The 24,763-nt window shown below is 35.1% G+C and overlaps 1 protein-coding gene across 2 annotated transcripts in view; it reads left to right on the forward strand.

Annotated features, from left to right (window-relative positions):
• LOC148944753 (uncharacterized) overlaps positions 1-24,763 on the forward strand; it is a 222,363-nt gene that overhangs the window by 64,361 nt on the left and 133,239 nt on the right. Inside the window, exons 1-2 of one of the 2 annotated variants that reach the window (XM_089099792.1) lie at positions 9,319-9,453; positions 16,477-16,745. In XM_089099792.1, coding sequence (XP_088955918.1) covers positions 16,500-16,745 — 246 coding nt within the window. In that variant the 5' untranslated portion in view covers positions 9,319-9,453; positions 16,477-16,499. Of the gene's footprint in view, positions 1-9,318; positions 9,454-16,476; positions 16,746-24,763 lie in introns of those variants that run through there. The other variant, XM_089099791.1, reaches the window with a different exon arrangement.

Raw genomic sequence — 24,763 nt, forward strand, 5'->3', positions numbered from 1 at the left:
CCTTGTCTCCAGGGCTGCCACTCCTTACGACTTTTCCCAAGATCTGCAATGTGTTTAATATTCCTCTCGAAAAGTATGTTAAGTATATATTTTATTATTCTTTAGTATCTTAAGATTTCATCAGGCCTCGGGATTTTTGTGTAAGCAGAGCTTAGGATTCTGATAAATTCTCACCTTTGTTATTGACACTAATAGACAGAGTTAGAACCCCGCTTTTCCAGAAGAGACAGAATGGTGCACAGAGTCCTGGGCCTCATTTTTTCACGGGGGGAGGGCTATTGTAAAGATAGGGCGCTAGTAGGTTCAAATAACCAACAACATTCTCCGCAGGGGATCTTTTGTAGCAACATTAGAAGGGCTTTCCCTGTCGCACCCCCTTGTGCATGCACGGAGAAGGGATATGAAGAAAATATACCGTTAATAAGCAATATTGGGGCAAGAAATAAAAAAAAAAAATAATGGGGTTATTATTGGAGTCGAAGTATAAATTTGGGGTAACAAAATATTTTTATTTTTTGTTCATCGTATAATATGCCGATAAGGAAGAACATGTGAACTTACTATTCGCATAATTTAACCATGATGTAGGGATGATGAACTATTTAAGAGATTAAGTTAATATAGTAAGTGTGAGAGGTACTTTCCCATTATGTGGACACCTCTAAAAAGTCAAGTTTGGTTAATGCTAATGAAATAAAACAAAATAGGATAAATATATAATAGTTTATAAACAAATTTGGGCTATATATTTGCACATTAGGGGGTTGGGGGTAAAGCATTGCATATATTAAATACGTATCTTAAACCAGAGACAGATACCCGGTTATAATGGTTCATTAACAAAATTATAAATAACCCCTTATCCTGTAAAATTTCAACTGCCTCTTTTTCTATCTTTGGCAAATCCCACATTATAATTTTAACACTCATATTAGATCGCCCGCTAAACTGAATTCCACTGTAACAACTATTTTAGTACCGGGTCGATATCTGTCTCACCCATTTCACTGTTAGCATTAACCAAACTTGAGTTTTTAGAGGTGTCCACATAATGGGAAAGTATCGTTAGAGAATATAAATTAAACATTATATGTGCCGAAAATTAGCCTGCTTTGCGAGCTGGAGGGTTTCTATTGGCAACTCAGTCCTTCGACCCTGGTAAACTACAGTATACTCTTGCTTTGGCTGAGTTCATTTTAAGTCTGACTTTCTTGGTCGGTGTAATTTCTCTTTGTTTTGGACTTCATTTCTTCACCCATAATAATCTTCTTTTTTTTTGTATTTTTTTTTCTTTTTTACCTTTGATTTTTGTTTCTTCATTTTATTTAGTTGCTATGAGGACTAGAATCGCAAAAGGAAATCACCTTTTCTTTAATGTTACTTCTCTACTTTTATTTTACATTCTCTTTAATCACGTAACTTTTAATCACAACCTTTAAAATTTTCTCTTTTTTTGCACTTTGTCTTGGCTTCTGATGGCTAACCTCCCCTGCTTTCATTTAAAAGACCCTGCTTAATTTATGGAAAACCTTTCTCTTTTTCTTGCCTTGTCTGGGAGTGTTTACTGGGAAATATTAACGATCCTTCGTTAATTAATTTTGTTGTAGCTTGTCTGCAATTCCTAATAGGATTGCCGGCGAAAAACAGGGCATAAAAAAGTAGATAAAGAGGTTTTCTCACTTCCCCGATTAGAAATTGATGATCCAGGTTTCATAATTAACATTTTCTGTTTTAGAAGATTTTAGAACATCGAAATAATCGAACGATGCAGGGAAACCTTATAACTTGCTTAAAGTATATTTTAAAATAGTTATAATTATTAAAAAAATATATATATATTTTTTTAAACAATAAGGTTTTACAATTATAATAAACAAGTATATTTAAAATCACTAATTTTTCTAGTCAGATAAAAAGAGAGTTTAGAGCATCATTTAGTTTCTTTTCTGACAGTCCGATTTCATCATTAGAATTCTGTTCTATTAGCTGGATGACACGCGAGAAGTGAAGTTTGGTTAATGCTAATGAAATAAAACAAAATAGGATAAAAATATAATAATTTAGAAACAAATTTAGGCTATATATTTGCACATCAGGGGGATGGGGGTAAAACATAGCATATATTAAATACGTAACCTAACCTAGGTACCTTTTTTTGCCCCTTCAACACCAAAAAGACTAAAGTTTAAATATTCTAAACGGAGTGAGAAACCACTGTTTGCAATGCTCGCCTCATCATAGGAATTCTCCGCTGAAATAACCCGCTTGACTAGTTTCTTTTATCATGTTCGCTATACGATATGTCGCGTGGCATCGAGCTAATAGAACGGTACCGAATTTTGTTCAGTTAAAAGGTGCTTCTGATGATTTTGTCACTTCCTTAACAAAACGGAATATCTCATATTTTCCAACTTATCAGAAGAGCGAAAATGAGGCTCTTCAAGCACTAAGGACATTAAAATAAAGACTTCTTTTCCCCTGGACTCATTTTTGGTCTATCCATACCTGAAAACAGCGATTTTCTAAGGTTTTGGCTGTTCAAAATTGTGTAGTTTCAGGACAGTACCACATTTTCATCAGTGGTGCCATGTTAAACCATGTAAATAAATAGGTAAAACTAATTGGTTAAATCCGAAAATGCTCTTTGTCCGTAACAACTCAAACTTGGACAGTTTTTTTTTTTTTTTTTTTCCAACGACAACTGCAACTTCTTAAGTTGTTTGTTGTCATTTGTCTGTAACAACACAACTGAAAAAATATACAAATATTAGATAGCAGTTTGATGATTCCAATTTTCGTTACAATAAAATAGTAGTTTTCACACTCAGTGGATGATCTGAAAATATACAATTACAATATACAATTGGTTGTATATTTCTTAAGAACACAACTGTTGTCTTTGTCCGTAACAACTCAAACTTGGACACTTTGTTGATTTCCATCGACAACTACACCTTCTTAAGTTGTTTGTTTCCATGTGTTTCCGCTTATTTTTACTTATTTTTCACCCACTTTTCGTTTTTCTTTTTTTTATTTCCCTTTTTTTAATTTATTTTTTTTCTTATATATTGCATATATTGATAAAACTGAGAAGTATTTGAACATTTGTAAGGGGTAATAAACCGGCTAACAACGAGAATTGGACGGGAAATGGAATTCCCAACGAGAATTGGAATCATCAAACTGTTGTCTAATATTTGTATATTTTTTTAAGTTGACTTGTTACAGACATGGTAAAAAACACTTAAGAAGGTGTAGTTGTCGGTGAGAATCAACAAACTGTCCAAGACAACCAAACCAATATAAACACAACTACACTTTCAAAGGAAATCTACAGCTTCTCAAGCTGTATGGGTTCTATTTGTGTTAACGTCATTTTTGCTGGTTTTTTACCAGCGTTTCTTTTTTTTAATTTGGCAACCGCTACTGCCAAAACTACATAATTGCATGCGGAGATCTTTTTCAGTTAAAGTTGAATTCTCGATTTTTTTCCATTTTTTTATCTTATATATGGCTGTGTAAGTTTTCACTTGTTCAATTCAAATAGTCAGATTTCATTTTCACCGTCAAAGCTCTTCGTTAAAACAACTTTTTGCTCCTCAATTTAATTTTTTAAAATCAGTAAGAAACGCGGCGCATATGTGGATGACGCGGCTTAAATTCGATGTGAATGTAAAAAAAAACAATTGATTGTTAAAGTTTGGGTCGTTTTCAATACGCGGTCGACACAAATATCTTCACAAGATTTTTTTTGTTTGATTTTCATAATAAAATTTTAGTACTTATCCGCACCATTTCCAGCACCATTTAAGCTTACACTTTCTGACAGCTTTTCGCTGGTCGCATATATCAGACTGAAAGTTCCAGCTCGCCGATGCCGCCCCTTATATATCTACGGACGCAGAGGCGGTGCCAGTCGAGGCTCGACACTACACATCTTTATGTCCTACGATTTTGGTGCATACGTAGTCCACCTACTGTGACATCAGTGTTGTTACATAATAGCCACACCTTTTAAAATAAGGTATACATTTTGCGGAATCTTCGAACGCCATAGTCAAGAGTTGCCATATCCACTACATTTCTACTTATTGTAGTGCATTTTTTTCCGAGACATTCATGGAAAAATTTGAACAACAGCAACTTTGACTCAAAATTTTCAATTCTTGTACCTCTATTTAGCGTTTCTTTGTCAGTTTAGCGCCACATGCAGGAACAACTTCTGAAGAATACTTTTTTTGGTTTTGCTGTACTATTTTTCCCATCAAGGAAGAGTTTCAGAAAGGGAAATGGCAACTCTGTAGCAAGAGCGGATAGGGTATTCATTATATAAAACTAGGCCTATTCTCACTAAATTTATTTCGCAAGAGTGGGATGATTGCATTCTTCAGTTTTTGTTGAATTACTTTGATCTAAAGCCACTTTCTTGAATTTCTTATATATTGCGTTGGCGAATGAAAATGCCGACTTTATACAGTTGACTTTTTTTTTTACCAAAACGTGACATTCGAGGCAGATAATCGATCGAGGCTAAATTTACATTGTTACCCCAAGTCTGATTTAGCACTCTATCGACGCGACAAGGAGTTTTTCTACTTGATTTGATTCCTTGTCGACACGGCGGGTTTGATTCGTTAAATATTGACATCATGTCTACATTTTTTCTGATGTCCAAAAAAAAGGTCCGTTGTTTCATTGTCAACATAGAAACTATAAATTCAAGTGGCAGATTAAAATTGGAAGATGATAACATTTATTTTCAAAAATGCGATGGTTTTGCTCAAGAATGGTAAGGAGTATTGGAATCAATTAATTAACTGATTAAAAGTCGGCATGTGGTTAATTTAGTATCACATAGTATTGAAGTACTAGATTTAAAAATATGGCCTAAAACTTGTTCGATAGGCTATTCCAGTCAACATTTACAGGCACAAATCTAACGCTAAAGAGCCAAATCTCGTTATGATGTTGGTTGTCGGTCGACTTTGTGACTTTCAAACGCAGATCTGGAGTGCGAGTAATATCATGTTATGTCCAGTGCTTAGACCGACCGAGTTTGCTTCGTTAGATGAACCTGTGAAAAATCCTATTTAGACAATTCCATCCCTCGGTACTTGTTAATTATAAGGAACACACTCAAGAATTTCGCTCTCTAAGATCAGACAAAAACCGGTTTACCTTTCGCAATTGGTTATAAATTGCTTATTTTGAGTGAGAAAAACCATGGTGTAGTTATATTTTAATTAAATATTTATTATATAGAGGTGATTACGGGTAGGGTTAGGTATGTAAACCTTTGGTACTCTTCTATTAAACGGACTCTTTTATATAGTTCTATTTTGGTTAATGCTAATGAAATGAAATAAAATAGGATGAATATATATAGTTAGGAAAAAATTTTTGATATTTATGTGCACATTGGGGGGGGGGCCAAATATACAATATATTAAATAAGTAATTTAACCAAACCTAGGTAGCTTCCCCCCCTAAACCCCAAAATAAAACAATTTAGAAACAGTCATCGTCTTTTTTTATATCCCGGAAGGCCTTGGAAACCTATTTTCATAAGGCATCTTGGCTTATTTTGTGACTGGTATGCATTGCCGCATATATAAGAGTCCGTTTAATAGAAGAGTACCAAACCTTCTTTGCTACTAATATTGGTATGTGTATACTGTTAAGCGCGCAGCCGAATCTTTCTGGACTAAGGGTGGGCGTGGGAGGAGATAGAAGAAGAAGGTACTTGTGCTAAAATACAGGACATATGCGGTGGGTGGGGGTAAAGCATTTCCGTATCAGCGTGTTCTGTATTTAATATATGCTATGCTTTACCCCCACCCCCCCCCTAATGTGCAAATATATAGCTCAAATTTGTTCATAAACTATTATATTTTCATCCTATTTTGTTTATTTCATTAGCATTAACCAAACTTCACTTCTCGCATGTGTCCCATACTTCATTTTAGCATCCATGGATGCTTTAATTTTACCATCCATGTTCATTCAATCACTTATCATTGCAAACAAACAGGTTTTTATCTGATGTTAGCATTATTACTTCTCGCATGTGTCCTGGGTTTTAGCACAGTACCAAGAAGAATGTCGACTAAATACTATTCATTTATTCTACAAAGTCTATATACATGGTTTGAAAATAAACACAAGAGAAACACTTTGCAGAAGTACTGCACGAGAGGAACTACTTGTACCACTTCAGAAATATGTATATATGATTATTTCCAAGGTTCTTAGAAGCATGTTCTACTATATTAAAATTGTCCGAGCTCTACTTTTTGTTATTATAAACCTAGTTTTTCTGATTCCAATTTCCAAAGGGCAGAGCATCATAAAGTCTATTAACCCGTGTTCTACTTAGGGTTTCTAGAGTCCAACAGGCTATAAATTTCAAAGATAAAATTAACCCACATTGCATTAATATTAGGTTTCTTGTTTCTTGTTTCAAGACTTACATTCAAAAGTTTACAGGTATTTAATATGATGTGTTCTGCGCGGTCTGCTTTCTATAATTCTTTGTCGTAGTTAATTTTGTTTCTGAAGTATTATATTATCACCATATTTTAGTATATCTCATTAGGATTAACCTAACTTTACTTCTTGTGTGTGTTCCATATAATTAGCAAGTACCCATCCCTAATTCAGAGTTCTGGCTTTTTAAAGTATCCAACCAAAAAAGTATAAATTTTAAGCGCCAAATAATAAAAATTTTACGCGCCAAATAATAAAAAGTTTAAGTGCCAAATAATAAAAACTTTAAGCGCCAAATAATAAAATTTTAAACGCCAATCCAATATACCTATTGTGGTGGCGAATGAATATGTATTTTTCTTCTTCATAAGGTGTAAGGTACATAACCAAGCCATAAGTACATAAGTAGATAACCCGGTACATAACTGCTGACTGACCGAAATACGGCTGACTGACCGTATTTCAAACATTAGGCTATACGAAAAATGTGGTTCAATACCGCTCTCTAGAGCTATAATGAAAGAAAGGTTAAGGTGGTTAGGGCACGTTGTACGGATGAAGGATGACAGATTGCCAAAGATTGTTCTTTTTGGCCAACCATATAGGGCTAAACAGAAAGCAGGTCGTCCCCGTCTGGGGTGGGAGGACGTCATAAAGAAAGATTTAAAGGAAACGGGAACTTCGTGGGCGGGTGTAAAAAGGGAGGCATTGAATAGATTGGGGTGGAGGAGGATCGTGCGTAGCTGTGTTGGCCTCAGGTGGCTTGGTGCTGCGGTGAGTTGTTAGTAGTAGTAGTAGTAGTACATAACCTACACCAAGAGTAGGTTCTTTAGCCTCTGATGTCGGCTGTTTACATTTAATTTGTGCCAAAATGGGATATTTTCCTCTTTGAAATAGAATAAAACAGACAATTTACTTCTTTGGTGATTTATACTCGACATATACAAATCAAACGCTGTGGTGCCGGAATATATTCAAATCGAATACAAAGATTCTCTGTCGTGTCGACTAGACTTTCTAATCAAACTGGACTAAAGTAATGTTATTGCGAGTGTAAATAATTAAAGTGATGATGAGTGATATATCAACTTATCTCCAGTGCTTGGATTACGTGAGTTTGTTGTATGTGATGAATACATGAAAAATCCTGTTCAAACAACTTTGTCTCATTTAATATTTTATAAAGGTTCAAACCAAAATAAAGGTCAAAAGTCAAATTTCAAATATAAATCAAATATTCTAGTTGTGGTGGTTAATGAATATGTCGGCTGTTTTCACTTAATTTAATTTTTTTATTCAAATTTGATGTATCTCCCTCCCACAGGGACGATATTTGACAATTTTACTCCGTGGTAACATGTTTTCGACATATATAAATTGAAGGCCTAACTGCCGACATATATTCAAATCGAAGGCAAAAATTCTCTGTCCTGTTGAAACGGTTATGTGTAATGCTTGGATTACATGAGTTTTTTGTGCGTGATTAATATATATATATATATATATATATATATATATATATATATATATATATATATATATATATATATATATATATATATATATATATATACATATATATATATATATATATATAAAACTCTGTTTAAACAATTTGATCTCTTATTGAAAGTTTAGGAGGTTTTTAAAGGAAAAGAAAGCGTCAATTTTTTTTATATTTTTATTAATTTTTTTTATGTGTGCATCAGAAGCCTACATTTATGTCGACAGAAAATATGTCGAACGCTGCACTGTCCACAAAAATCTGAATCTAACATACAATGTCTGTCTTAGCGAGAAGTAACACCAAAAGAACGAAGCTTATATCACACATAACCGTTGTCGTATCGACAGGGCTCTCAAATCGACCAAGGCTGAAGTTGATACTTTGCCGAAGCACAAATAATAAAAGTGATGATGAGCTATGTATCAAGTTGTGTCGTGTTTGGATTTCACGGCTTTGTTCTACGTGATAAATAAATGAAAAATCATGTTCAAACAATCGTGACTCATTCAAATTTTGGGTGCTGGTGCATTATATCTAACCCAGCGCTATAGACTGTACAAGGAAACCAGACATGGAGACCCGTCAAACGGGTATTTGCTATCTAAATTGATTACAAAGCGTGATTTGTCATTGCGTTTACAATATATAAACTGTTGTTTTTGGGGGTTTCGGGGGGGAAGGTACCTAGGTTAGGTTACGTTTTTAATTATGCTATGCTATGTTCAAAGTCTATTTTATTTCGTTAGCATTAACCAAACTTGGTTTCTTTCGTGTATAGCGGTGGGTTAGATATAATACACCAGTACCTTTTTGTTTTCAAATTTTTGTCTATTTTTGTTCTCATTTGAATTTTTGGTAATTATGAAAAACAACATCTGAATGTTGGTTGGTTAACCCTCCTTGACTAATTCCCTTTTAATCAAAACCATTTAATATGGTTTTTTGGTATTTAATATCGATAACGATCCCGATGTCGAATATCGTGCATCATTACTGAAATTGATTGCGAAACACCGAGGCATGACATGGATTTCGTCACGTACCTTCGGAGAGATTTCTATCACTGCTTGTGATTATTTCGTACAAGTCATCGCGGCTGTAACGTCAGAATGTTGATCCTGAGCATAATGGAGGGACTAGACTTTGAATGACAGTCCAAATTTGACATGCCCTGTTCATGTCAATCATTTTCAGCTAAAGTTATCAAGTGAAAAGAATCAAATTTTTGACGCAAAAGACTTGAATGTTATCTCAGCTTCTTGCATCAGGCTTTTTCTGTTCGGGGTTGTGTCTATTAGAGGATTACAGCAGTTCTATTTCTGAAGCTTTGATTAAGGAGTTCCATGCTATTTAAGTTGATGAACATTAGATGCACAAAATCAAGCCAGTACTGTTCTATTAGCTAGGCAACACGCGAGACAGCCACTCGAGAATAGCGAAGATCGAATAGGCATTACCCGGTAATTCCTATCAGACGCTGAATAAACAGGGGTTTCTCACTCCCGGAACTATATTTAAACTTTATTTTTTGGGGGTTGGGGGGAAAAGGGTAACTAGGTTAGGTTAGGCTACGTATTTAATATGTACTATGCTTTGCCTCCACCCCCTAATGTGCAAATATACAGCCAAAAATTTCTTCTAAACTATTATATTTTCATCATATTTTGTTTTATTTCATACCAAACTTCACTTTTCGCGTGCTGCCTAGCTAATAGAACAGTACCGTCAAGCCTATAGAATAAATAGTCGAATTGACGGGGGAAGCAGACAGTATATTGTCATTTTCTATCTCTAGTTTTTTGTTTAACTTTTAAGTTATGTATTTTATTTAGTTGACCTAAGTCTTTTTTCTAATCTTTTTTTTTTTTAATTTAAATTTTTTTTTTTATTTTATTTAATTTTTTTTTTATAAATTAATTGAATTTTTAATTTTAATTTAATTAGTCTTTTTTTAATTTAAAAAATCAATTGTTTGTAATCATTTCGGTACTCGCTAATAATGCGGAAGCCGCCCAAGAAGTGTTATCCTAACGAAAGTTCGGTTAATCCTAATGAAATATAACCTTCATATAACCTTTAGTTTGTATAATAATGTGATTTGGGCTATATATTTGCACACTAGGGGTAGGGGTAAAGTATTTGGATAGTGTCCATAACTTCCCCCCCCCCCTCTAATGTGCAAATATATAGCCCGATTTGTACAAATCCAATGTATTCTGTCTAAGTCCAATGCCATTGTATCACCTGCCACTTGTCTTTGTAGCTATGAAACGAGTTTTCTGAGATATAACCTAACCGTAATTCTTGAGTTTGTTCCGTATAATTAACAAGTAGGCCTACCATTTTTCTTCTTCATGCTGAATTTTGACTCGCGCTATGTCTATGATTCCAACTGTTCTTATCTTATTTCCAACTGTTATATATAAAAAAAAATATATATATATAATATATATATATATATATATAAATATAAAAATATAAATATATATATAAATATATATATACAATATATATATATATATATATATATATATATATATATATATATATATATATATATATATATATATATATATATATATATATATATATATATCCTATTATTTTCTTTCGTTTTCCGTTCTTTCCGTGCGTCTATATTGCGTTCTTTCCGTGCGACCATATTTTGTGCAATAGATCCAAACCATCGAATCAGACATTAGTAACTAACTAGGAACTTTTTTCTCTTGGTGTTTAAAGTGTTTTAATTCTCCCCTCTATTTTTTATCTGTTTTGACTTCTGGGTCATGGTTTGACCTCTAACTGGGTAGTCTTCTCTGTTTGGTCGGGAAATATTCCGCCGTATGGTAGAGTTGTGGAAAATGGAATAACTTGTATTTTCAAAGATCAATATAGAATGGAGCCCCATCTACTAATTTTTTGTGCAGATAAGAGCACAAACCTGTTTTCAGGAATATTTACCTGTCTATTTTGATTAATCTAGTAATAAACTAATTATCTATGAAAGAAAAAAAAAGTTGGATTGCGATTGCATATGGATTAGAAACATGTCTCTCTTCTGTCAACTTATATTTGGTCTTATGAAAGATTTTCCTTTTAAACAGCAACAGCTTCGTATTTGCTATCGGAAACAAAACATTTGCAATTATGCAATTATCATTTGCAATTTTCGTTGTAGTGAACAAAATAAGGAGTGACTCAGCCTTATAGTAACCGAAACTCTAAAAAAAGAAATTTGAAAAAGGGAAGCCACCTTAATTCAGCATAGTTGAAAGGTCCTATGACCGCGCCTTTGGAATGACGTGCACCCCCCTAGCTCCTGGGAATATGGCTGTATGTTACGGAAATTGCCCGCTGTTCATGTATAGAAGTTTTTATTAGAAAATATGAGGGTTTTTTTTTTTTTTTTGCGGGGGGATTCTCCAAGGGAGAATTTTTCATGGTGATAAGTTTCCGGAGGAGCTTCCCAAGGGAAATTTTACAGGGGAAGTGGAGAGGGGATTTCCTGGTATAATTTGAAAAACGGTCAGAAATTAAATAAAAAAGAAAATAAGTTTTTTTTTTGTTTCAACTGAAAGTAAAGAGAAATATTATAACTTAAAACGAACAGAAATTATTCCGTATGTAAGGGGGGCACCCCTTCCTCCATCATCGCCTTTTTATACTCAAGTTTGACTTTTTGTGACGATTCTTAAACACTGTTCAAACACAAGGGCCGTCTAATTTGAACGAAAAACATTTCTAAAGAACTATGATTTTAGCGTAAAGAGCGAGGGTTGTGAAGGGGCAGTGCATCCATATGCTGAATAATTTCTTTTTGGTTTGAGTTTTAATTTTACCCCTTGCTTTCGGTTGACTTTTTTTTTATTTAATTATAAAAAATCTCGACGCAACGAACCAAGGCCGTATCCAGGGGAGGGGGGGTTACCCGGTTTGATCCCCCCCCCCCTCCTGAAATTTTTGACCGAGTCGAAAACTAGTAAAACCTTAGTAAAAATCAGTAAAATTAGTCAACAACTGAGTCGAAAATTAGTACCCCCCCCAAAAAAAAAAAAAAAAAATCCTGGATCCGCTCTTGCAACGAACGCGTTATAAAAATGTACGTTAAATTTGACTTCTTCTTTTTGTATCGAATGGGCAATGTAAAACCCGTTTTTATTCCAAAATTCAGTTTCAGCGCTAAAATTTTGGCTACGGTAGGTCAAAACTCTAGTATGTCACATAATAATTGTAACAGGAGAGTGGAAAAACTGAAAAATTTGTTTCAGTTGTTTTTTTTTAACTGTTATTGATAAGTAGTTATTTATGAAAGGAAGATTTTGATAAACATTCAAGATACGACAAAACAAATTTTAACGCCAAAAGCGACAATTTCTAACTAATTCTTTAAGCCAGAAAAGGGATGCAATTTATGAAAAATTGAAACTTTTAAATATCTTGCGGACCAAAAATAGAAGAAAATGGATACTAAAAATCGAATGACCATGTTTTGTTTGAGCGTCAAGTATCTAAATCTATTTTTGTTTAAAACTATCACATAACGCCTTTTAAGCTACCGAATCCGAATTCCGAAATGTGAGGAACATATTTTGACTGTAGAAAGTTTTGCAAAGCTCTAGATAATGACCTTTTTTCTATTTAGAAAAGTTGTTGAGTTAGGCTGAAACTTGCAGGGATAGATCTAGAGCCTAAATTATACCTAAATAGTTGAATGTGCCTACCTCCAACCCCCTCATTCTCTAAAGGGCACTAATCGTTGATGAATTTGGATAAACTTAGTGCTATGAGGATAAAACCTATAGAAATAGATCTGTAACACAAAAAGGTATGTTTGCTAAATCCTCATTTAAAAGGTTTTTAATAATAAAAAAAAAAAAATGTACGTTAAAATTGAAGAAAATCTATTTAAGGTTTAAAGTCGAAGTCATATCATTGAATTTTGTTTTAAAAATCCAGTGACAAAGAAGAGTTGTGCCAAACAAAAACTAAGTGATTTATTATATAAATAATTATATAAATATTGTGTATAATATATTATATATAAATATTATTAAATATTACATTATTATTAAAAATTATATACATATTATATAAATTAATAAATAATTATGTTTGTCAAAATTAAGACATAAAAGCTATATGGCCCGGAAAATTTCCCACCCTTCGCCCTCTGATACGCATTTTGGACCGACATACATGGCACACTTTAGCACACTGAATCTCTTTACGACGCAAGTGGCCTATACCATTTTTGGTACACGATTTCTAAAGTGGTTAACACCTCGATAGGACCTGTCTTCTATGCAATCTTCTAAGGTCTAAAACTAGAAAAGTAGTAGAGATAGAAGCTTAAAACCATCTTCCATAGCATAATTTGGCCCTGAATTCATTTACCTAATTTTACTATTTTCCAAGGTAGTTAAAGCCTACAACCTAGAATTTACCAAAAATTTGGGACGACCAACACGTTAAAAAAGAAAAAACTACCTTAAATTTGAACTTGTTTTTTCTTTCCAAAGCAGACTACGAAAAGTTATACCCCCTTAGTACTTATTTTAAAATAATCTAAATGCAATTTTTGTTTTTATTATTATTATTTTCAGGATGGAGTTCATTTATACAAGAAATACAACTTCCAAAATATCGTACCGAAAATTCGGGACGACTGACATGTTTAAAAAAAACCCTTAAATTTCAGCTTATTTTTTCTTTACAAAGTACACTACGAAAAGCTATGGCCCCTTAGTACTTATTTTAAAATAATCTAAATGTAATTTTTTTCTAATTTCAGATAAAGTTTATTTATACAAGAAATACAACTCCCAAAATATCAAGAAAATAATAAACAGACATTGGCAAAACTATATGTTCCACTTAATTTAGCTTTTACTAGCAGTTTCTTTGTAGCTATATAAATGGCGCCATAGTTAACTGGTCTTGGCCAAACCTGCATCACGAATTGACTATATATCCTATTTAATGATGATCCATGATCTATTCTGGGTTGTAATTAGTAAAATACTGTGGTATCTACAAGATTAATTGCATGCAATTCTTCAATTTCCTTTTCTGTCTACCGTGTCTTGTCATCAAAATTGTCTGGTCACGCATTACAGGCGCATAGACATTGGTTGTTCTAATCCAAAAGGGGTTGTGTGATAATTTTGCGTGATCAATACCTATATCCTACCCTCTGAACTGAGTGCTCCGGCTTAGTTTCGCCTCCCAATATCTTATTTGATTCCTGAGATATTGATAAATTTCTCCTTTTTCTGAATTTGTCATTTATTCTTTCCTGGTTTTCAAAGATAGAGGAAAAACGAAGCTTTTAATATCATGATTGTCTTAAATATATCTAGTCACATTTCTTGGCCATTTCCAAGGTAATTATCCTGAAATTTGTTTTCTGTCTACCATCGCTGCTTTTGAATTCTGGCTCGTCGCGTATAAGAGCTACATGGACATTAGTTTTAGCAATTCAAAATGAGCTATATTATAACTTTGTGGAACTAATATCTATACCCACCCTCTAAAGGACTTTGGATTTGTCTGAGTCTTCTTCCAATATCTCATCTGGCTCCTGAGATATTGAAAAAATCTGCTTTTCCGAAATGTGTCATTCATTCACTTCTACTACTACTAACAACAACTCACCACAGCACCAAGCCGCCTGAGGCCAACACGGCTACGCAGGCTATGCCTCCATCCAAATCTTTTCAAAGCCACCCTCTTTACACCCTCCCAGGCAATTCCCATTTCCCTTAATTTTGTCTTTATGACATCCTCCCACCCGTGGACGACCTGTTTTCTGTTTAGCCCTAGACGATTGGACGAAAAGGACAATCTTTGTCAATCTGTCATCCTTTTCTGGCTTATATGCCAGATAAGCCAGAAAAGGATGGCTTATAGTTGGATTATATGGCTTATATTTGGGAAAGGAAACATATATTTTGTGCCGACCAAATTTTGAGTTAGACTTTTCTTAAAACGAAAGAATTTTGATTAATTATTACTTACAAAGAACTTTTAGCTTTGATTTAATAGTTATATCGATTAACAAAAACAATTATCTTTGAGATTTTCTTCCCTTTTAATTAAAAATTTATTCTATTCTGCGACACATCTTAGCAAATCAAAAGGTAGTTTAATAAGAATATCAGCTTTGGAAGTTAAAGATGTTTGCAACTCTTTAGTCACTGGGTTCCCACATACACGATTTTTTATGGCGAAGTATCGTGTTAAAAAATCGGAAACGAATACGCATGTTAACGCGATAGTTATTCCAGGGGTAACACGACACTTTGTTTGTGCGTGGTTTTGAAAAAAATAGCACATTAATTCAACTTTTTTTTAAATAGCCTATGACAAGGCCTATATCTTGTCATGTTGGGTGAGGTACTGGGATGCATCAAAAATGTCAGTAATGATGACATCTAATAATAGCCTTAAGTGAGAAACCGAATGGTATATTCCATTTTTTCTGTTCTTGCTTAGAAACAAATTGACTACTCAAAAGTACCACTGCTAGAATCAAACTGCCCCATGCTAGTCTAGATATTTAGCTGCTACGCACAATGAAGGCCGTTTTGTGTTGAACCCGGGTTATACCACATAAAAAGAAACAAAATGACCTATGTTTTTCAAATTAGGCCTAGACATCTAAATTGGCCTACTAATCTTGTCTTCAGCTCCACCTTCTTCTGAGACTTTATTCTATTTCTTTCATTACAAGCAACCTATTCATATGCTTTTTATCAGCTTTAGAGTATAGTTTTCTATAATTTATAATTGACCAATCAGATTTTTCAATATCTTTTTGATCTTGCTCAACCTATTAATTTGATTCGACTTATTCATCAAAATTATTGGAGAAGTTGAGATTCATGAACTTGTACGATATTTTGGAAAATCGGATAGCTTTTAGCCAAGAGTCGCACACAGCTGTGATATTCGCATATCTGGCCGAATAATAGTGTTTGCATGCGACTAACTGCATATGTTGGAACACAGGGTTATATTTGGGAATTTTAGTATCTTCCCATGTTAAATCTCCTAAGATCTGACTGTACAGTTTGGTATAGGCTATTCTTTAAAATAGTCTTTCTTTATGTACTTGATACAGGGATGTCCCAAGGCGGGCGGGGAGGGGCGCCCCCTCCCAACCTTTTTGGTATTTGATAAAATGCGAAAATTTCGGCCGAAATTTTAGGAAATCGGGCGAAATTTAGCAAAAATTCTTGATTTCTGCCGAAAATTCGGCATAAATCAGGTAGCGATTCGGTAAAATTTACGAAAATAGCCCCTCCCCCCAATAAACGAGCCTCGGGACGCCCCTGACTTGATACGTTAAAAAATTAATGTGAAGACATCGTTTTTGTTGATTAGCGATATGTTTTCTTTTGTAAGGAAATCTTAAAACATCATGCACTAGAACTTTGCTAAAAATTGATCGGCCCAAATCCAATTAGTCTTTCTCCTTGCAGGAACTGTCGGCCTTCGGGCCGTTATGGGTGCTCGTCCTTGGCCATCAAGAAATATTCAGGAAATATCTCATACTCCATTATTAGAAGAAAGTATCGAAGACTCATATTCCTCGTCAGTTCTAGAGCAAGGTCTTCAATCAGAAAGCTTATCAAGCTCACAAGCAGAAGAAACGGGGGTTCATCCAGGTCGTTTTTACAGACATCCTCCTGTTGGCGGAGGTTGGCCTGAAGGTGGTGGGGAAAAGGATAAAAAACATAATCACTCTGCAGTAAGTGGAATTTGAACATTTAAATATAGATAAAGAGATAACTAATGGTAAAAATAAATAATTGGGTTTGACTATAAAGAAACAACTGCTATTCTTAACACAAAGCGTCGCAATCGTAAGCCGCCCTAAGGCCGATACGCTGTTGACAGAGGTTGGCCTGAAGGTGGTGGGGAAAAGGATAAAAAAAATCACTGTAAATAACAGGGGCGGATCCAGGATTTTTTTAGGGGAGGGCGCAAAATTGGTTGATCCGAAAAAAAATCAGGGGGAGGGGCGCAAAATAGCTGGATCTGACAAACTTGCGTTAGGAGCAAGTTTAATTAACGCAAATTTGAGTTAATTAAGTAAATTACGCTATTTTAGACTACGCTAGGGCCCCGCCCTGGATCCGCCACTGGTAAATAAAGTAAGTGAAATGTGTACATTTAAGTACTAATTTGGAGATGAAGAATGATCAAAAGTTGATAATAGCGTTTGAATGCGAAGAAACAGCTGCTATTCCCAACACAAAGCGTCGCAATGGTAAGCCGCCTTCAGGTCGACACGTTGTTGACAGAGGGTGGCCTAAAGGTGGTCGGAAAAAGGGATAAAAAAAAGTCACTGTAAATAAAGTAAGTGAAATTTGTACAGTTTAAATACCAATTTGGAGATGAAGAATGGTCAAAAGTAGATAATAGCGTTTGAATGCGAAGAAACAACTGCTATTCCCAACACAAAGCGTCGCAATGGTAAGCCGCCTTCAGGTCGACACATTGTTGACTGAGGGTGGCCTAAAGGTGGTGGGAAAAAGGGATAAAAAAAGTCACTGTAAATAAAGTAAGTGAAATTTGTAGAGTTTAAATACCAATTTGGAGATGAAGAATGGTCAAAAGTAGATAATAGCGTTTGCATGCGAAGAAATAACTTCTATTCCTAACACAAAAGGATCGTAGTGGCGCCCCAAGACGCCCCAAGGCCGACATGCTGGCGTACGCGTTTCTTCTCTCTCCCCCAATTTAAAGTTTTTGCTAAAATTCCAAAAGATTGTTATACATTTTGTATCTCATCCGTTTCTAAACTGGGCTGGTATATTCGAAGGAAGGGAGCGGAAGATTTGCCCGTTTCCCTTAAATCTAAGGAATTAAACGAGTTTCGCCTGAATTTTCTATGTTTTAAGATAATTCGCCTGTTTATACGTTTTTAGTTGTTTTTTCTTTTAATTTTTTTTTCCATCGCTCCCCTCCTCCCGAATATACTCACGTACACTTGATTCTTTTTCCCGTTGTGTACTATTTAATAAAAACCATTTATGGTTTTTATTAAATATTAATTTTAAATATAAAATTTTATTAAATATTATGTGTCCCATTTATGGGACACAACCAGTGTGTATCCTTATGATATGTCGAAACATCCTAAGCTGCCATTGAACTAATTATGGGCATCTTAAGTGGAATGGAATCACTTTTTTCGTAAAATTTAGTGTTTGACCCGGTAGCTATTCCTAGATAAATGGTACAATTCTAGGGTCATTTTAAGAATTGTCCTCAAAGGATTCATGAGAAAAAAATTTCACATCCTCCCCTCTTTTAAGGGCCATACTTTTAGGTAGGAAATAGATAATTTCGAAGACCACACTGCCTTTCCATGACGATAAATAAAAGTTCAAATAGGGATAAAATCCTTTTAATAGACAGTGATGATGATAACAGTGATAGAAATTCACAAAAATACCAGATATTTCGGTCACTGTATACAGTGACCGTCATCAGTAGTAAAACTAAAATAAAACAATTTAAAATAAAAGTTTATATACTAAATCAAATAACACTGATCTTGGAATATTTTTGTGGCCACCCTCGTCCCCATAATATCCGTTTATTTAATAAAAACGAAATTGGAGAGTGTGGAGATATTCAGTTACCTTGCACTTTTGATGTAATAATTAGCACTCAAACAATTCAAACTATATCGAACACATGCCTACACAAAGGGGGAGAGGGTAGAGGTTAAAGATTCAACCGAAGATTTTTCCAGAGGACTTCTCTTTCTGGAAAAATAAAATAATGATAAAAATCCGCGCTCTCCGGTTTTCAACCCACTCCCCTTAGAAAAATCATCTGGTACACCCTCTCTACTATCTTTGTCTTTGGTCTGTCTTTGTGTGCCTGTGTCGAAACAGTAAATTTACTGTGAAAGAAAGTTTTTCTGAATACATATTTATCAGTGGAAAAATTATACAAGGTCTATTTGAGAAATTAGTGAGACTGTTTTTACGAGCAAGCGAGGAAAAATTCCCCCTTTGTGTTTAAAATCCATTTGACGTGTCTGTTGATTGATTGTCTTGTTAAGACAGCTAAACAGAAAGAATATAATCCAAGAAAAAAAAAATTCTTTTCAACCCTAAGGGGTGTGTACCACGTTGATTTGTTCGAAGACACAGGACCGCGGAGATAAAACCTGGAACATGACATAGAACCGATCAAACAGTTCGTGGTAACGAACTGTAAGTAAGGAGCGACCCGGCTCAATGGTAGCCGAAACTGTAGAAAACGGAATTTTGATACCAATAGATACATCAAAAGAATCAGATTTTAATGCTGATTTCAAATATATAATTTCATCAAGTTTAGTCCTAACTATCAAAAGTTACGCGTTTCAAAAGTTGACCTCCTAAAAATTATTGAACCTTAATGAAAATCACACCATCATATTCAGCGTATCAGAGAACCCTACTGCAGAGGTTTCAAGCTCCTATCTACAAAAATATGGAATTTTGCATTTTTTGCCAGAAGAAAGATCACGGATGCGTGTTTATTTGTTTTTTTTTGGTTTTTTCTTCCCCAGCGGTGATCGTATCGACCCAGTGGTCCTAGAATATCGTGGGAGGGCTCATTCGAACGGAAACTAAAAGTTATAGTGCCCTTTTTAAGTGACAAAAAAATGGAGGGCGACTAGGACCCCTCCCACGCTCATTTTTTTCCCAAAGTCACCCGTTCAAAATTTTGAGATAGCCTTTTGTTCAGCATGGTCGAAAATATGATAACTATGTCTTTTAGGATGACTTAATCCCCCAAAGTCCCTGGGGGGAGGGCTGAAAGTTATGAACTTTACCCAATGTTAACATATAGTATTGGTTATTGGGAAGTATACAGACGTTTTCAGGGGGGATTGTTTCTGGTAGTGGCGGGGGGGGGGGTCGGGTGTTATGTGGGAGGATCTTTCCACGAAGGAAGTGTTCATGGGGGAAGAGACATTGCTATGAAGGGGGCGCCGGATTTCCCAGCATTATTTAAAAAAAGATCAGAAATTATGTAAAAAAAAAAACAGTTTTTTAACTGAAAGTAAGGAGCAACATCAAAACTGAAAACGACAGAAAACATTACGTATATGATTGGGTTCACCCCCTAGTCAATGCCTTGCTCTTTAAGCCAATGATTATTTAATACTTTCATAAGAGCTGTTTATTCTAATTAACGGCATTTGTGATTAAGGGGTCATTTTTAAAGAATTGGAACAAAATTAGAACTTTAGCTTAAAGAGTAAGGTATTGACTATGAGGCGAACCTTCTAATATACGTATTGAAAATGTATGAATATAGAAGTTCATTACGTAAGTTAATTCGTAAGTTACGTATATTTATTACTAATAAAAACGTTCGTAAATAACATTAAACAGGTTTCGAGAAAGCCATTTAACCAAATAAAAGTAAAATTTTGTATATTCAAATTTTGTTAAACCTGTATTAATTCAAAAACGTTCAAAAATTAAATAAAAAAAACAAGTTTTTTGAACTGAAAGTAAGGAATGACGTTAAAACTTAAAACGAACAGAAATTATTCTGTATATGAAAGGGACTGTCCCCTCCTCAACGCCTCGCTCTTTACTCTAAAGTTTGACTTTCTCACAACTCTATTTTTTTTAACAATGAAAAAATTTAGAGTAAAGAGCGAGGCGTTGAGGAGGGGGCAGCCCCTTTAATATACGGAATAATTTCTGTTCGTTTTAAGTTTTAACGTCGTCCCTTACTTTCAGTTAAAAAAAACTTGTTCTTTTTATTTAATGTCAAACCAGGGTCGGAATGATTTTGCGCGTTTTTCAACATTCAGAGGTATATACACCTCGCTGATTTGTTCGAAGATATAGATAGGCCCGCGGAGATAGAACCCGAAGCATGACATAGAACCGATTTAAGCCCAGGGTCGGATGATTATTGTGTAATCTTGTGCGTAAACATTCTCCGTTGTCTTTTTGTACAAATGAATTAGAAGATGAGAAAAAGATCCTTCTAGTGAGACTTTGCCCACTTTTTGTGTTTGCCGAGAAGTATGTATTTTGGGTATTTATCTCGTATACCCACCACACTCAAGAAGTGAAGTTAGGCTAATTTTAATGAAATATACCTAAGTATGATGAAAATAAAATACTTTAGCCACAAAATTTTGGAAACTACAACAGAGAATTATGAAAATAAGCCCCTTCCCCAGAACGCATTATACTAAATGGTTTCTAACCAAACCTAACTTTAAATGGTTTCTAACCTAACCAAAATACCAACTAAAATATTGAATTAAAATTTACCTACAATGTAGTGTATATACACTCTCACGCTATACGCTCACCGTATTTTGTAGTAGGGAAGGATGGGCGACCAGGATTGGGACACAAATTACTTTGCTAAAACTTGATTAAACCGAAATTGTGAGAAACTACTGCATTTTCTAGCGTTTTACCGTGAACTCCCTTCTACCCCTTTCTACCCCTCCAAATCAAGTATCTGCTTTGGGTATTAGGTGGAGGCTCGTGCCATGACTATTGAGAACTGCAGCACGTGTTGAGAGGGACTCTTATTCGTCTAGACAGTAGATAGGAAGTGCTTAAATGAACATTAGATTAAATCTAATTAGAAAAAGTAGTGAGATTTTGCGGGATTTGTTTGAAAATTTTTATAGGTACAACTCCCCCCCCCCTCCCGTAAAGACCGCTGGTTTCTCCGAATTTTAGGTTGTGACAACAAAAACATAAAAAATAATTACAATACTAGAACAGAGATTTGGCTATTGAGAGATCTTGGTTTCTTTGCTAAAATGAAACGGGCATGGTCTGTTGCCAAATGCTTTTAAGGCTTTATTCTCTGTACATTATTCACGTTGGATATTCCAGTTCCTGCAACGCTGCCAAATTGTCGCTAGTTTCGGTGCCTAGCTGCTGCTAATATATGTAAGAAAAAACAGGTTAGCTTCAATCCTTTTTATTCACTGAGTTGTCGGGCTAAATGGGGTTTCTATTCTACAATTCTATTTTTCTTTAAACTGTGTTAGTAATGATGGTTACAGGTTGACGCTGTCAAATCTCCAGATGTGGGGAGGGGGTCATTTTTCAGGGAGGAGATCATGTTCCAAATAGGCTATGTGCAGTTTTATGCCTAAATATCTATTCTACAATTTAGATTTTTCAGTTTGAATCTTGTAACAATTTTCAAGGCGAGGGGGAGGGGGGTACTTGAACGATACTTATTGAGGTTTTCAATAGAAAGACTTCCAATAGAAAAAAGGGGGGGGGGTGATTTAATTTTTTTTTTCAATTTGATTCGCCTAGTGCTTCTAAATAGGCTCTAAATAAGCAAACATAAGGGCCGTTCTTTTGCATTAAAATCTTACATCTAAGATCTCACATCTTTCTGCAAAGATTTCAGTTCTTTTAACTCATCTATGTTCTAAGATCTTACAGCTCACTGAAGTTAGCAAAAACTGTGAAGGACGCCATCTTTCTGCCATATAGAACAACGATGAGAGAACTTTGATGATATACTCATTAGGGCCGTTTTTTCACTCATCAATGTGCTAAGATCTTACAACTTTTGTCAGAAAACGCTTAAAAGTGAAATCTTTGAACAAAGATCTTACATCTTTGGTCGTTTTGTGCAAACGTCTTTCATCATTCTGCTCTTGTTCAGCGGTCTGAGAACAATGATGAGTAGATGATCCAAGTTCTCTCATCATTGTCCTATATGGCAAAACAGGGGCGGTCTTCACACTTTTTGCTAATATCAGTGAGCTGTAAGGTCTTAGAACAAAGCTGAGTTAATCATCGATAATCTTTGCAGAAAGATGTAAGATCTTAGATGTAAGATCTTAGTTCTAAAAAACGGTCCTATTATTGTTCTTAGACCGCTGATCAGAGCAGAATGATGAAAGACGTTTGCAAAAGAACGCTAAAAGATGTAAAATCTTAGTGCTAAGATTTTACTTTTAAGCGTTCTTTGTCAAAAGATATAAGATCTGTGCACAAAGATGAGTAAAAGAACGGCCCTATAGTTTGTTCGTGTCTTCGACATATGCTTCACGTATCAGTGGCAGGGAGGAGATTGGGCTTGATTACCGTAACTGAAGTCGCGCAAGAAGAATAAATATTCATGAAGATCAATGGTGATATTTTAAAAAATCAAGTAACTATGTAGCCTAATCATGTAGCGGTATGAAATATTTGGCTTAATTAAAGGATAAAATACATGCTGATTCTGGAAGGTTTTGAAACCAACTTTCGCCGTAAATTCTCCAGAAGATTTAAAACAGTGTAGCCAAAGTAAAACACCTTAAACAGGGTTGTACACAGAGGGGGATGGCTAAGGACACCCCAAATTTTAAAATCGCTTTTTATTGTTGCTCTCACCCCACACACTATAATTCTGCATGCGTGCCTGGGCACTTAAACTCCAAAATTCTTACAATGTTATCTATAATTTCGTATATTTTTTTCGAAATCTCTGCTTTTTGTGGTTTTCACCAATCAAAATCATCCGCTCTCAACTGATTTTGCATACGTACTTGCGCATTCGCCTTCATCGAATTTACTTCTTTCTGATAAGGGAGGGGGTCAGCACTATAAAGGTCATTTGTTTGGAAAATTAATGAAACTATGCAGAAATCAAACCGTTCGTGGTAACCACAGTTCATATAATTATCCAGTAAGCTTATCGCAGATCATTTCTGGTCTTCGTTCTCGGTGCGAACAAAAAGCTCCTCCCACTTCTTTCTGCATTAGCAGGTTAGTCTGTTTCCGATTGTTTCCAACAAAGTGCATTATTCGCAATAGCGGGTTTCCACTTGTTTCCGATTAGATCACAGTCTGAGTTGTCTACCCGTGAAAAGATCTGATGCCGCCTATGTTTCTATCTGCAAAAACGTTCTCTGGAGCACTCGCACCTTGGTCCGGGTTTTTATAATGGGTGAGATAGGGAAAGATCATACTGGATAATTATATAAACTGTGGTGGTAACGAACTGTAAGTAAGGAGCGACCCGACTCAATGGTAACCGAAACTCTAGAAAACGGAATTTTGATACCAATAGATACATCAAAGCAGTTAGGTTTGAACGCTAATTTCAAGTTCACAACCGTTTTCTAGATCTGTGCTACCCACCCAAACTTAAACGCCTAAAAATTTTTAGCTGATTTTCGAAAAAGGAAAAAAGAACTCATACAAGTTATATAAATTTGATGAAAATCACACCATCATATTCAGCGTATTAGAGAACCCTACTGTAGAGGTTTCAAGATCCTATCTACAAAAATGTGGAATTTTATTTTTTGCCAGAAGAAAGATCACAGATGCGTGTTTATTTTTTTATTTTTTTTTTTTTCCAGGGGTGATCGTGTCGACCCAGTGGTCCTAGAATATCGTGGGAGGGCTCATTGGAACGGAAATTAAAATTTCTAGTGCCCTTTTTAAGTGACCAAAAAAATGGAGGGCAACTAGGCTCCCTCCCACGCTCATTTTTGCCCAGAGTCACCCGATCAAAATTTTGAGATAGACATTTTGTTCAACATGTTCGAAAATATGATAAGTATGTCTTTTAGGATGACTTAATCCCCGAAGTCCCCGGGGAGAGGGCTGAAAGTTATGAACTTTATCCAATGTTAACATATAGTATTGGTTATGGGAAGTATACAGACGTTTTCAGGGGTGATTTTTTCTCGTAGTGGGGGGGGGGAGGGGTGGGTCGGGGGTTATGTGGGAGGATCTTTCCATGAAGGAA

Source organism: Artemia sp. Qi Xiang Cuo, chromosome 14 (assembly GCF_049724085.1).
Source record: "Artemia sp. Qi Xiang Cuo chromosome 14, ASM4972408v1, whole genome shotgun sequence".
NCBI classification, from domain to species: domain Eukaryota; kingdom Metazoa; phylum Arthropoda; class Branchiopoda; order Anostraca; family Artemiidae; genus Artemia; species Artemia sp. Qi Xiang Cuo.